General features: G+C 40.5%; 1 protein-coding gene across 4 annotated transcripts in view; it reads right to left on the bottom strand.

The window, feature by feature from the left end:
* Positions 1 to 1,496: 1,496 nt before the first annotated feature.
* The window catches only part of Auh (AU RNA binding methylglutaconyl-CoA hydratase), a 159,105-nt gene continuing 144,931 nt past the window's right edge, over positions 1,497 to 15,670 (bottom strand). For 3 of the 4 annotated variants that reach the window (XM_078030672.1, XM_078030673.1, XM_078030671.1), the window contains 4 exons: positions 9,643 to 9,830; positions 6,906 to 6,956; positions 5,548 to 5,595; positions 1,497 to 2,115 (listed from right to left, as the gene is read on the bottom strand). In XM_078030672.1, coding sequence (XP_077886798.1) covers positions 2,038 to 2,115; positions 5,548 to 5,595; positions 6,906 to 6,956; positions 9,643 to 9,830 — 365 coding nt within the window. In that variant the 3' untranslated portion in view covers positions 1,497 to 2,037. Of the gene's footprint in view, positions 2,116 to 5,547; positions 5,596 to 6,905; positions 6,957 to 9,642; positions 9,831 to 15,670 lie in introns of those variants that run through there. The other variant, XR_013430008.1, reaches the window with a different exon arrangement.

Below are 15,670 nucleotides of genomic sequence, written 5' to 3' on the forward strand. Positions count from 1 at the left end.
AGAGGACTGGACAGACACTTTCATCTTGCTGATTTCACCCCAGGACTTGGCTTTCGTCCTCAGAACTTGTTAGGAAGTTAAACGGCGCTCAGTCAGCACCAGCAGCCTGGCCTAGGAGTCCAAGCTGGAGAGACAAGTCACTCAGCACACTCTTAATAAGCCTTTTCCCATTAACATAATTATTTCCTGCTCAGTTAAAATAGAAGTGGCATTTTAGCAAGTCACAGACAAGACCAAATGGCCCTGAGACCTTTAAAGCACTCTGAGAACACGCGCTACCACTTTATGTGCAAATTATCATGCGTGAAACCATCTCAGCAAGTTTGATCAGTAGACAGGCATGCATGCCACCAGATACAGTCACCAGAGGGCCGAACATGAATTTTAATAAGCTCCTTCTGTATTTACTCCGATCAACAGAGCTATCATCTGAAATCTGCACTCTCGGCACCTCAAGTGATAAGGAAGTGGCCCTCACCTTGGCACACACGCACACATCAGCAAAGACAGCGGTCCACCTCCACCACTTGAAGAATTTCAGAACTGAGACTGAGGGTTGAATTTCCCAAATTGAACACTAAAAGTTTCAGAATTTGAAGTCTGCCTGCCTTCTGACAGCAATGGCGTCCCTGGGAAGAGAACATAAAGGGACACCTCTCTGGGAGGCAGGCAGGTGTGGGATGCACTTGGAAGGCACACTGGGGCCTGCTGCTCCGTTCCTGGCTGACCGATGCAGCAAAGGCTTCCAGTCCCGTCTGGCACGCCCAGGCTCGGACCCGAGATCCTCTTCACAAGGAAGCCTGGTGACCAGACAGCATCGTGACAGTCCGTCCCTTTCTGCAGACCTCCTGTCCATGCTGCTTTCCCAGGCCTGGTGCTAGCCACTAAACAGGCCTGGGCCTCTCTCTCCTTTTATGAAGGCTTTACCCCACTTGCCCTGCTACATGGAAGTGGAAGGGCTGGTGTGTTCAGCTCCTTCCCTTACAAAAACCACATACAGACTGCTAGGGCCAGGAAGCAGAGGAGTCTCCACCTCACCCAAGCCATTTCTGCGGTCCACCCTGGGGGCACCGTTTTTCCTCTCCTTTGTCAAGAGGCAGGTCTTTATTCACCAGAGGACCAGGCTTCTCTGTGGGAGTTGGTCTTAGCAGCACAATGGCATCAAGCTTCCTGTGGGCTTCACAAGCTCCTGGGCCTCGACTCGGATGGCACTGAGTTTGTTTTTAACCAAGAGATTTTATTGAGGGGGCTGCCTGAAGGGGAAGAAAAGGAGAGGCAGAGAGCAGAGAGAGGAGAGAAAGCAGAGGGAGAGAGGAAGAGGGCAGAGAGAGGAGAGGAGGAGGGCAGAGAGAGGAAGAGGGCAGAGGACAGCAGTGTGTTCCTGGCCAAATGTCGGGAGGCTGCCTGATGGAATCAGTATGGAAGAGTTTCTTCTAAAGTCCAACACACAATGATTTATTCAAGTGAAAGAGGATGGGGTAAGAATAATTCCCAAGTTTTCTTTTCACTAATTTTATTTATATTAGGTAGTTTTCACTCAGACTATCTATCAATTCATTTTTTCAGGTTGAGATGTATGCGTGTGTCTGTTCCTATGTGCATAACCACTTAGAAACTTTATTTGGTATAATTTCACATTTTTTTTGGTATACAGAAGTAATTTTATTTTCTTAATGCAGCACAGTAGACATACAATCAATATTATTTCCTAGAATGTGCAATATATAAATTATTCACATTAAAAAATTAAGAACGGAAAGCCTTATATGCAGGAAATATTTAAAAACATATACCTAAATTTTAACCTGTTTTTTGACGATATATGCTACTTGCTTTATAAATCTGAATGAATTTAACATGATACACATTGGCATGAAGTATACATATGGGTCCATTCCAGATGCGTAACACACGACACGAGCAACTCGCTCTTCCCTTTGGTCATTGAGATTCCATGTGCTGAGGCATCAGAGTGGATCTTGAAGATACTTCCAGAAGTACATTGATCACATGGTATCGTTAGAACTTCTGTTTCTTCTATTCTCCTTTATATCGTGGGGGCCTTTTCTCTTTAAAAGCCAGAAGACCTTCAAGTCTGTCTTTTGTTGGAATGGTCTAAGAAAAAAATATATATTTATACCAAAATGAAAACACAACAGTAAAATTTTATCAAACAGTATCTAAGAAAACTAGTCAGAAGTTCATTCTAAAATTTTGAAATCTACTAGTTATTTGAACAATTCTAATTGTGTGACCAAATTGACTTTCATTACTTCAAATAAGTTTTTTTTCCTATTTCAAATGGACTCAAAAAATTAAAAGATTACTTTTCACAGCAGCTTAGGTTTACCACCACCACCAACAAAAACCCCAGAAGGCAGAGCCCCTGTACTCCCCTCAAGCTGTGCCCCAGATTCCTGTTATTGACATTAGTGTGTTAAACTTGTCACATGTGATGAATCAATCCTGGTACGTTATCACTATTAACTATGATCCATTTCCATTGAGGTTCACTCGTGTTGCCTGCTGTAAGGGTTTTAACAAATACAATGTCAGATACTCTCCACAACAGTATTATATAGAAGTTTCAATGCTATAAACATCCTCTGTGCTGTGCCTACTCAAAACTATCTCTACAGCTTTGCCTTGTCATTGAATTGGAAAAACAGAGAAGCTTTTGTAGATGGGATTCTTTCACTTGGCTATATGCATTAAAGGTCTCTATATACCGTCTTACTGTTTGATAGCTCCTGCCTTTTTACTGCTGTCTAATATTCCACGGGTAGATGTACTTGTCTATCCATTCTCCTACTGAAGACTTGCATCTCGACTGCTCCTGTGTTTTGGCAATTATGAATAAAGCTTGGTGTGCAGGGTTTCGTGTGGACATAAGTTTTCAAATTATTTGGATAAATAACCAAGAGCATGACTGCTGGATCATACAGTGAGAGTATGTCTGCCCTACAAAAACCTGCCCAACGGTCTCCCAGAGTCTCCGAATCATTTACACCCTCCGCAGCAATGACCGAGAGCTTCTGCAGCTCTCCATCCTCCGAGCACCTGGTGCCCTCATGTTTAGATCTGAGCCATTCTAACAGGCTGTGCTGGCATCTCATTGTCCAACCTGCCATTCTCAGAAATTGGCATCATTTCTCTGATTTTTTGTCATCTGTTTATCTACCTTGGACAGGTATCTATTCAGCTTTCCTGTTCATTTTTTAATTGGGTTGTTTATATTCTTGAGTCTTAACAGTTCTTTGTATATTTTGGATACATCCTTTATCATGTGTTTGAAAGATTTTCCTCCCAGTCTGGATCTCCCATTCTTTAGCAGTATCTTTTACTGAGCAGGTTTTTAATAAAGGCAATGTCAATTTTTTTTTTCTTTCATGGACTGTGCTTTTTGGTGTTGTAACTAAAAAGTCATTGCCAAACCCATAGAGCATAAAATTAAATTATCTTCTGCAAGTGTGAGAGTTTCTCATTTTACGTCGAGGGTTCCAATTCATTTTGTGAGAAGTGCAAGGTCACTGTCTAGATCTGTTCTTGTCCTGTGAACATACAGATGTTTCTGGACCATTTGTCTTCATGAATTCCTCTCTACTGAACTGCTTTTGCTCCTCTGTCAAACGTCAATTGGCTACATTCACGGGTCTCAATTCTGTTCCTTGTCTCCCTGTTTGTTCTGTCACCATTACCACAATGTCTTGAATTCAGGGAATGCAGTCTTCTGGCTTTGTTCTTTGGCAATTCTGTCCTGGTTATTTTGCATGTTTGGACTTCACAAATGAACTAGAACACTTTGTCAAGATCCATAACATAATTTGCTGGGAATTTTATTGGGATTGTGTTAAACGTATAGATTAAATTGGGAAGAACTAACATTTTGACAACAACTGAATCTTCCTAACTATGAACATGGCTTGTTCTTCTATTTATTTGGATCTTGGTCTCTTTCAGCAGGGTTTTTGGTTTTATTCCTATACCTCTTGTATGTTATTTTGTTAGATTTGTACCTAAGCTCTTCACTTTTGGAGTGCTGATGTAAATGGTGTTGCATTTTAAATTTTGAATTCCAATTCTTCCACTGCTATATAAGGAAACAATTGATTTTTGGATATTAACTTTGTATTGTGGGACATTTTGCTGTTAACTGCTTATGAGGAACTTGTTTAGATGATTTTTGGGGATTTCCCACTTAGACAATCATGTCATCTGTGAAGTTTTATTTTTTACTTCTCAATATGTACATCTTTTCTTCTTTTTCTTCTTTTTCTGCATTGGCTAAGACCCCCAATAAGATGCTGAAAAGGCACAATGGGGGGGGGGGTCATGCTTGCCTTGTTCTTGATCATTAAGTAGGATGTCAGCATTCTGTAGATGTTCTTACCAAGTTGAAAAAGTTTCACTCTGCTCATAGTTTGCTGAGAGTTTTTATCATAAATGGGTAGTGAATTCTGTCAAATGCTTTTTGAGTATCTAATTGATAATAATCATATAAATTCCTTCTTTAGTCTACTGACATGATGGATGACACTGATTTTTTTCTAATGTTGAACAAGATTTGTATATATGAACAAATCCCATTTGGTCAGAGTAGAATTCTTCTTTCAATTTACCATCATTAAGGAACTTTTCATCTGCTTTGGCCATACTCATATGAGAGACATTGTGGATCCTCCTCCTTTCGTGCTATGTCTTCCTCTGATTTAGGTATCAGGGCAACTCTGCCCTCACTGAACAAGTCAGCAGTGTATCGTTTGCATCTATTTTCTGGAAGAGATTATGAAAGTGGTATTTCTTCTTTAAATGGTCAAATGTGCTTTATATACACGTACATACACATATAATATGAGACTGAGGATTTACTTCACTCCCGGGAATTACTCACCAATGACAGCTAATTTATATATTCAGACCAGACACAGAGCAACACTCTAGATACTACTCCTATTAATAACTCTACCATGTTTTAATAGGATCTGATGTAGTGCCCAACTCTCAGGAAAGGTAGAACAAAATGCTATTGCTTTTTAGATGTCCTTAAAGTTATATCTCTTAGGGAAAAGAAAGAAATGAAAACATTTCCTTCTTGGACAGAACTACTAATCTGTATATAAAAAAGAACCCTATAATTTCATCAGTGAACTGTCAGTGGGCAGGAAAGAAGGCTCAGACTTCAGAAAAGCTCATGAGCCTTCCACACCACCGCTGCATGGGAGGCACAAGCCCAGGCCATCTGCTGCCTCTCCAGACTACAGTGAGAGGCAAAGGCCACATGCACAGGAGACAAGCCTCGTGAGACGGCCACAGCCTGAGCAGCACTAACTGGTTACTGTATGGGTTTTCTGAATTATGCAGAGTCTTCAAGTCTGTTCAGCAGAAGCAGTAGCAGAACTTGGTAATAGTCAAAGAGTAGAAACAACTAACTTCAACCCATTTGTGTGATTTTGAAATGAGAATAAAGGAAATTTTACTGAGTGATATATACTTCATTTGAAATACCCAGAGGTGCATCCTTACTGAATTTGTGATTATATTACATACCTGAGCATAACATGCTTCTTCTATGGCTAATCCTGTTACTAAGTCAACCTGAGGATAAAAACATAATTCATTTCAATAGAAGTAACTTTGCAAAATATGGTATAGTCAATATAAATTCAAATTAAATAACCCTATCCCCCCAGAACAGAATCTTTTGATATAGTGCCACCAATCAGTATATGGCCACTATAAGAGACCTGAGACCAGGCTTCCTAGGTTCAAATCCTGACACTACCCCTTGGGAGCTGTATAACTTAGAAAAGTTACTGAACTTCTCCATGCTTCAAGGGGCTAATCATAGTACTCACCAAACTGGGTTGGGGGTGGCATACTGTAAGGATTAAACGAGTCTATCTAAGTGAAGCCTTCATAAAGCACCTAACAGATACAAGAAAGCCTGTCGCACGGTAAGGGCTATGTAAGGTGTTTGCTTTAGTATTATCACCATCCTGAAAGGACCGGGATAATCCAATCAAATACCTGCAAATTTGTGAAGCTGCATTTACTGCAAATTATTACAAATTCCATCTTTTTTTACTGACATAAAGCCAAAGAAGATATAGTGCCTCCTGTGCCTACAAGGAAGAAGCATCTTTTTGCAAAATTCCTGTATGTTAGCCAAACTACAATATCTGTCATTGAAAGTCTGAAGTACCTGAGTGCCTGCACTACTCCTCCCCGCCCACTCCCCACAGCTCAGGGACCCCCCTCTGGAGTCATGTCCCTGGGGCATGCCCAGCACACCCTACAGAAGACACATCAACAAGTCAAACGTGGAAGAGAGCTTAGAGCTGGGAATGTTTTTCATAATGTGATACTGATGCTCAGAGTATACGGAATGTCTTTTTCCTTTGGTTTTCTACGAAATACTAGTCAGTGAATCTAATTAATGCAATGGCAAAAATAACCGACATATCATAAGTTGCACAGCATCGGTGAAATTCTGAATTCTGTGATTATAATACGAACTCAACAATAATCACAGCAAAATGAAATCAATGATGTAGCCTAAAGGAACCTTAGAATCTTTCAGTAATAGTAGCGTTCAAACAGCTATATTTTGGAATATTAAACATAATGTCGAAGTTGGGTGCAATGGCGCACGCCTGTAATCCCAGAGAGGCTGAGGCATGAGGATCACAAGTTCAAGGCCAGGCTGGGCAATTTAGCAAGACCCTGTCTCAAAGTAAAAATACAAAAGGGCTAAGGCACAGCTCAGTGGTTGAGTGTCTCTGGGTTCCATCCTTAGAACCAAAACACGAAAACAAAAAAAGAACCCTCTAAAAGTCTAAACATGTTCATTTAGATTAACCTTCACTATTCATTCTAACAACAAACTTGAGCATTAAGGAACTTACCTCCATCCCTTGATTAATTGCTAGTTTTGCCACTCTCATTGCAACAGGTCCCTAAAATTCAAATTAAACAAATTTTACTATTTATGCAAATTATGTTGTACACCTTAAGTAAAATTCAGAAATTCCCATTGATAAATACATGGCATGGCCAACAACAGTTATGAGCTACTAGATGGAAAATTTCTTTTCTGAGCTTTGCAAGGTCTTAATTAAACAGCAACTATAACAACTGTGTTGCATCAGCAAGTTATTTAGAGGCCACAGTATTCTGTTACGGCAAACTTTAGATCCCTGAAGGCAGCAGGCAGTGACATCCAGCTGAAGGCTTAGTGTTCTTCCATATTCTCTCTAGAGGTTAAGTAGGGGAAAGAAAAAGGAAGTCTTTGGCTTAATATCACACTAACTAGCAGTTATGACTGAAATTAGGGCTGGCAACCAGCCTGCTGCCAGTAAGGATAGGGTGGATATAATGCCCTTGGAAGTGTGTATCTCTTCTCCCTTAGCACGGATAACTAAACTGTGGTGATGGTGGGTGCACACACACACACATGCTCTGAGCAGGACTCTCACCTTGCATGGGTGTGCCTGGGTCACACTGGAAGGAGCTGGTGGGCACCTTCTGTGAGAAGGACACCATGACTTGTGTTTTCTGGAGGCCAAACTCTTACCAAACTATCCTATGAAAAGAGTCCTCCCCAGATGGAGTTCAGCTCTTCAATTTCATTTTGAATTTCTAAAATATTCTCATTTATTTACAGGTAATAAATGTGAATTTGTAGCTTATTTTGAATTGAATGGTCTTCTGAATTAAAATGCAAAGTAGGCTCCAAAAAGCAGGTGCAACAAAAGAACTCTAAGGAGTGAATGGACAAATGCATAAAAATTGGCATTTATTCTTTTCTAGGGGTTTCTAGTATCAATTGACCCATCTAAATTCTCCAGAAATACTAATTATAGAAGCTCTTTCATTATCTGGAGAGTGATCATTCAGTAACAACGTAACAAATACAATAAAGAGCACTGCATTCAAACCTGTTTGGTAAATCATATACATGGTTTTCACATCACAAAGTCATTCAACATCCCCTTCTACATCTGTTTCACTTGGAGAAAATCTGCTTTAACCACTGAAGTTCTCAGAGGAGTGTCCTTCTGAGGGAAGGTGAAGAGGCCTGCCTGAGGTAGTGATGGACTCTGGCTTCCGCAGGAATGAAGGCAGCTCACTGTCAGATCCGCTGAGGAGAGAGGGAGGCAGAGGGTGCCAGCCGCGCTCAGGCAGGTGGATGTGGACAGTGAACGGCATTAACTGCAAGAGGCCCCCAGGAGAAAAGGCAAGCTGGAAACTAAGGCGTTCAAGAGCCTCCTCCACGGAGCTCCGGAGCACAGAGCCACGTATCAGGTCGTGCAGTGCCGTGAGTAATCAGAATCTGGATACACCCCTCGATTTCAATTCAAATAGACCTTGGTCATAAGATTTCAAGCCAAGGAAAGTCATTAAACCAATATTTAAACTATTACTTTCCCTGACACTTTACCTTTAATCTGTCTTTAGGCAGATAATTCTCTAATATTTGGGGGAAATACCAAGGTTATAATGAAAGTCTCTTTTTAACAGCAGTAAAATCTCTTTATTTGCTCTCTCTCCATCAATTTAACAAGCACCTGGCCTCTACTGAGTAAAAGGCTCCATGTTACCTCACACAGGGACTAAGTTAGAGAAGAGCTCTTTCCTGAGACGGCCGATAGGCTACAAGCTGATTAAGAGGGACCATCAACACCTGAAGTGTGGCCCTGTGTGACAGCTCTGGGGATGAGCGTAGCAGAGTGGGGCAGGATCAAGAGGTTATCACGTGCTGGGTGACGAAAGCCTTCGGGAAAGGGGAACTCTGGGCAAGTGTGGGGGGCATGTGCAAGCCTTCATGACATTTCTAAAGGATCAATGGCCTTGATCCTTTAGATTATAAATCCCGTTTGAGGTAAGTAAACCAAATACAGAGAGGAACTTATTTTGACTCCAGAAATGGCTGGTTATGGGAGCTATAAAAGTTCAAGCTCCATGACGGACAAAGAGATTCTGACTAATCACTTACACAGCAAAAGGAGACTCTTCCTCTTAAGTTTAAATCCTTTAATCTGTGATTTCAGACCAAAGGAACATTTGAAAACATACAACTGGTGACAGAAAAAAAAAATCCCTTAAAAAGAAGCCATCAATGCACGGTTCTTAGTGTTTCCACGTACAGTCCAATAACTGCACATGTGATCCAGATTTTTTCATGTACTTGTGAGGATCATACAGCACACAGTAAGGCCACGAAGCAATACCCGAATCATCAGAAAAAGAAAGACACACGATGCTTTCAAGTGCAGCTTCTCAAGCAGGTCACCCAAACAAAGCCCTCACGGTGAAAGCGAGTTAGATCAGTCTCCTTACTTGTTAGGAGAGACACTGTCATGTCTGGTCAAATGTGCTCTATACCCGTACATACACATGAACGGTGTCACAGGGGCCAAATGCTGTTCACATGAAACATGAAAGTGAAATCAAAGTGTGGTCCCAATATCACCCTCGTGTTATCTTCAAGTTCTGGTTTTAATTCTGAAGGATCTTAACTTCTTATCTGTCAAACAAGAAATGTTAAACCGGAAAGTCCGCCAACGGTACGCCGGGTGTTGTTTTAGTCTTGTGCTACGGAATCACCTACATGGAGAAGCAGGGGAACTCAGGCAGAAGTACCTGAGGTAGAAACTCCCTGGCCAGGTCCAGGGCCTTCCTGTAGGCCGCATCCCCCTCCTGGTTCTGCTCCAGGACGTGGCTGATCAAGCCCACGGCTTTGGCCTCTTGTCCATCAAGCACTCGTGCAGAGAAGATGAGCTCCTTGGCCAGAGACATCCCGATGGCCCTTGGTAACCGCTGAGTTCCCCCTGAAGGGTTAGGAGAAGAAAGGCAGGCGGTCATTAGACACCTTTCCATTTTAGCACTTCAGTGCTTCATTTGTTCAGTCAGTTATTGCACAAATAAACCAGGGCCAGAAGTTTATAAGTCAAAATTAGGCACTGGAAACTACTTAAAAACACAGCCCAATTTCTCAGTTTACTCAATTAATACCACCACCAAAGAACTTGAGGATTTTACATCATCAGCAAGTGACTTTGGTACCTCAAATACTGCTGGTGTACTCCTGACTCCAATCCATAGTAACCACTATGTCCTAACCACAAGCAGAACAAGAGGGGACAAGCAATACTGTCCAGGGGTGCACAGCCTAGAGAGCAGAGTCCTGACAAGACTGGCAATTACCTTTCAGCTTACCAAATTCTTAGGAATTCAACCCTCATGCTTTAAAAGAATTCTGTATGGTGAATGGATTATAAAGTCATTTTAATTTAGTAAAAGTAAAAACAGACAACCACTGATGAAGCGCAGCTTTGCCCTGCTGGCTCCTCCTCTTTTGGAGATGCTCTCTCACCCAGGCATCCCTACCTCTCAGCTGTCAGGAAATGCACTGCGCGGTGGGGTCAGAACCAGGCCTCCAGATTTGACTTTGCCATATAGCTACTTTGGACTTTATGAATTGAATACCTCCTGAACTCCAAGGAATGAAGTGGCACGATTCAGGGTAAACTGAGGAGAGGAGTTCTGCAGCAGAAGAGGCCTGCTTTGATAAACACTGGCTAATTCATTCCCTCCGTCTGCCTATTCCCTAGAATGGCCTAGTGAATACGCCAGGACCTCATTCAACAGAAGGTTGGACAAAAACAGGTAATTCAGAGATAGCCTCCATTTCTACTGATAAGAATAGGAACAGCCACAACATTAGGATTTGTCTATGACTCACCCTTAAAATGGCTGCTGGGCTGCCCAGGGCTCATGTGGCCAAGAGGCAGAGGAGCAGGTGACTGCCAGGTTTAGAGGAGGAGATAACTGGATGGCCCACAGTCTAGGCAAGCTCACTTGGTTTTATCTGGCCTGCAAAAGTCTAAGCTTTTTCCCCCCACAACAGTTACCAACACTCAAAAACTGGATGCATGATTTTATCCAAAAAACAATTTCTACTTGCAAGTCAACTGTGCCACCCCTTTTTGGTGTAATGCTCTCTAGTCTGCCTCAGTCTCCACCACGCCCTATAAGCCAATCTTCAGAAAGAACTTAAAAGGCATATCTGTCTTCAATAATGAAGTATATTCTTACATGCTCAATAACATACAATAACAGTATAGAACTTACGATGCTGTTCTTAAACCACAATAAGAATAATGAAATATAAGTAATAAAAAAAACCGACCTCAATAAACCAGTACAGGATTGACATTTTCTATAGACTGTTTTCATATACAAATGAGTGATGCTTCTGTAAAATGCAGTTATTATTGAGTGTTTAAATTGCTCAGGCAGCTAAGAGATAGTACTTGTATAAAATGTAGCAGAAAATATGTCTATAAAGAACACAGCATTGCCAGTTTTAAATAGTAAAGAGTGATACTGCTCAGCACAGCAAAGACAGGTCTGGGAACTAATGAGCAACCTGCAAGGTAAAGACAGTTACCTATGGTCTTTTCAACAGCAGCTGGTTAGCACACAGATATACACAAATAACCCAGATAACTATATTTACTCATTAAGCTGCTGAAAATTTTGATGATGTTCATAATTTTGATGATAGTCATAATGAGCATGTTTAAAAATGATTACTCCTGGGTTCTGAGAAAGTTGAATGCAGACTGGTCAAAATTAACAAATGCAACCCTCCCTGTTAATGTCACACTTTACCCAATTGAACCTTAACATTCTGAAAGTCCACAAACCTTATACCCATTCATCATATCATTCCTCTCATATGATCATTCTCCAGGAATTAGAATTTTGTAAAGACTTGAAAGTGGCAGTTACGTAGATGGAAACTAACATGAAAAACCACCCCCTCCAGACGAGCAGCATGCAGCTTGCTGCTCCGCTCCACGAGGCAGATGCACCACACAACAGTGTGCAGGAGCTGGGGCGGGCAGGTGAGGGCCTGGTGCCGAGAGAGCATTCTGACTCACTGAGGACAGAACATCACGCTGGCTCACAAGCCAGCACTCACCCAGACTTGGCCTTTCCAGGTGACATCGCAAGCCTTCTCTGTCATATGAATGGATTCACACAATATGTGTCTTTTGTGACTGGATAATCTCACTCAGCACAATGTCCTTAAGGTTCATCAGGGTGTAGCATGTCAGGATTTTCACTCTTTTTTAAGGTTGAATAACATGCCATATGCATTTTGTTTGGGTTGCTCCCACCAATATAGTAGAGTTCTACAATTTACAATCATTTTAACCAAAATATAGAAACATAGATATTGTATATATTTATGGGATCCCATGTGATATTTCCATACATGTATACATGTCATGATACTTGAATCAGGTTAACCACATCTGTCTCATTCAACATTCAAATTCCTTTCCTTTAGCTTTTTGAAATGTACAGTACATAACTATTCTCTATAACCATCCTTCAACAGCACAATGGAACTCTGGGCTCCTATCCAACTGACCAACCTTTCCCCATCTTTCTCTCTCCCCTTCTGTTCTCTCAGCTTTCAGTATCCACCACTCTACTCTCAATCTCTATCATAGACTGATGGTTTTGGATTTTTACATGTGAGTGAGATCATGCAGTGCTTGTCTTTCTGTGCCTGGTTTACTTGAGTTCATATAGTGATCTGCATTTCTTTCCATGTTGTCATCAATGGCAGGATTTCATTCTTTTTTGGTGGGGGAGGGATGACCGATATTCAGTGGTATGCATGTGCCATTTCTTCTTTATCCATTCGCGAGTTCACCGACATTTAGGATGTTTCCATTTCTTGGATACTATAAATACTGCCACAAATGTAAACATGAGAGTGCAGACATCTCATCATCATACTGATTTCATTTTTTGCAGATATATGCCCAGAGGTGGAACTGCTAGATCATATGATAGTTCCTATCTTTTGAAGAACCTCGGTAGTGTTTTTCTATATTCCTTTTCATCAACAGTATGCAAGGCTGCCTTTTTCAACATGTCATTCATGGCAACATGGAAAGAAATGCAGATCATTATGTGAACACAAGTAAACCAGCACTTACCTTTGTCTTTTTGAGAACAGTCATTCTTACTGGAGGTGGTATCTCACCGTGCTTTGGATTCACACTTTTCAGATTAGTGAAGTTGGGCATTTCTTCATACACCTACTGGCCATTTGCAGGTCTTCTTTGAGAAATGTTTTCTTGGGTCTATTGTTCCTTTAAATAACTTCACTATTTGTTTTTCGTTTTTGTTTTGCTAGTTTTTAAAGTTTCTTATATAGTCTGTATATTAACCCCTTACAGGAAATAACAACTTGCAAATATGGTCTTCCATTCTATAGGCTGTCTCTTGATTCGGATTGTTTCTTTTGCTGAACATCAGGCTTTTAATTTGATATAGCCCCATTTTTCCACTTTTGCTTATGTTTCCTGATTCGAGGAGTCTTGGCAATTCCAAAGCCCTGAAGCAACTCCCCTGTATTTTCTTCTAGTAATTACAATTTCAGGTTTCACACTTAAGTCTTTAATCTACTTTAAGTTGACTGTTGTAACTGGTAAGAGACAGTTTCATTCTTTTGCATGTGGATATCCAATCTTCCCAGCACCATTTACTAAAAAGACTGTCCTGTTTCCAATGCATGTTCTGAACATTTTTGCTGAAAACCAGTTAGCTGCGATGTGTGGGTTTACTTTTGGCCTATCCTGTTCCACTGCTCTGTGTGTCTGTTTTAACATGCTGTTTTGATTACTATAGTTTTGTAGTATATTCTGAAGTCAGATAAAGTGGGATGCCTCCTACTTTGTTCTTTTGCTCAAAATGGCTTTGACTATTTTTTTGTGGTTACATCTATTGTGAGGCATTTGTTATAAATGAGAACGCTTCCTTGATTTCTAGTTCAGACACTTTGTTACTGAGGTGCCAAAAAATGACTGATTTTTACCCGTTAATTTTGTATCACGAAATGCTGCTGAATTAACTATGAGTTGTAACAGTCTAGAGTCTTTGGAGATCATGTCATCTGCATACAGTGAATATTGGATTTCTTCTTTCCAACTTATATGCCCTTTCTTTCTTTCTGTTGCCTGACGGATCTGGCTAGGACTTAGAGTACTATGTTAAATAAAAGTATTGCAAGTGTCTTACCTTGTTCTAGAACTTTGGGAAAAAGCTTTCGGTTATTCCCCCGTCAGTATTAGGTTAGCTGTTCAGAGTTTTCATCATGAGGATGTTGAATTTTATCAGATGCCTTTGTGGCATCTTTCTGCATCCACTGAGATGACCACAGCTTTGTCCTTTACCCCACTGATAGGCTGCAGATGTGAGCCATGCTTGCTCCCTCACATGAACCCAACTCCGTTATGGTGAATAGCCTTGGTGACTGCTGCCGGATGGACTGAGCTCAGTAGTATTTTGTTGAGGACTTCTGCCTATTCGTTCATCTAGGATAATGGTCTAGAGCTTTCCTTTTTTATTGTGTCCTTGTTTGGTTTTGGTGTCAGGGTAATGTGGGCCTTGTAGAACGACTTTCCAAAAATTCCTTCCTCTTCAAATTTTTGGGAACAATTTACTAAGAATCAATATTATTCTTATTTAGATATCTGACAGAACCCAGTGTGAAGCCATCAGGTCCTGGGCTTTTCTTTACCAGGAGACTTTGTTTTAAATTACTAGTTCCATCTCATTACTCACTACTGGTCTCTTCAGGTTTTCTACTCAGGACTCAACCTTTGTAAGGTGTATGTGTCCAGGAATTTCTCCATTTCTTCCTTGTTTTCTAGTTCAGATACTTTGCTACTGAGGTACCAAAAAATGACTGATTTTTTGTTGGCATACAGCTATTCATAAATCTTTAATATTTCTGTGGTATCAGTTATGATGTTTACATTTTCATTTCTGATTGGAGTCTTCTTTTTCATAGTCTAAAGGTGTATCAATTTTATTTATATTTCTGAAGGATAGGTCTTTACTTCATTAATCTACAAATTTTATTTTAGTCTCCATTTTGTTTATTTTTGCTCTGGTCTTTGTGACTTCCTTCCTTACACCAATTCTGGGCTTGTCTTGATCTGTTTTCAGTTTCTTGTGATGAAGTGATGGGCGGTTTTTCTGGATGCTGGCACTGATGGCTGCCAGCTTCCCTCCAGTACTGGCTCTGCTCTATCCCACAGGTTTTAGTATGTTGGGTTTCCATTGCGTGTTTGAAGAAATGTTTAAATCTCCTGATTTCTGCTTTACTCCACTGGTTGGCCAAGAGGGAATTAATTCTTATGTATGAATAGTTTCCAAAGTTTTTCTTGCTACTGACTGATTTCTAGTGTTATTGAACTGCTGTCAGGGAAGACACCCGATATAATTTCGATTTTAAGAACTTTTTCAGTCTTGTTTTGGGGGCCTATCCTATGATTTGTCTTGGAGAATTTTATACGCTGTTGAGAATATACCACTTTTTACTGGTTCTTTTTTTTTTTTTTTTTGGATATAAAATCTGGCTACTCCTGCTTTCTTTTGGATTCTACCTGAATGGTATTCTATCCCTTCTATATATATGTCTTTACATGTGAAATGAGTTTCTTATAGGCAACATATATTTGGGTCTTTTTGTTTTATCCATTAATTGTTCCATGTCTTTTAATTGGGGAATTTAATTCATTTACACTTAAGATAATCATCACTAGATAATGTCTTATCACAGCTATTTTGTGAATTT

Source organism: Ictidomys tridecemlineatus, chromosome 13 (assembly GCF_052094955.1).
Source record: "Ictidomys tridecemlineatus isolate mIctTri1 chromosome 13, mIctTri1.hap1, whole genome shotgun sequence".
Taxonomy (NCBI): Eukaryota; Metazoa; Chordata; class Mammalia; order Rodentia; family Sciuridae; genus Ictidomys; species Ictidomys tridecemlineatus.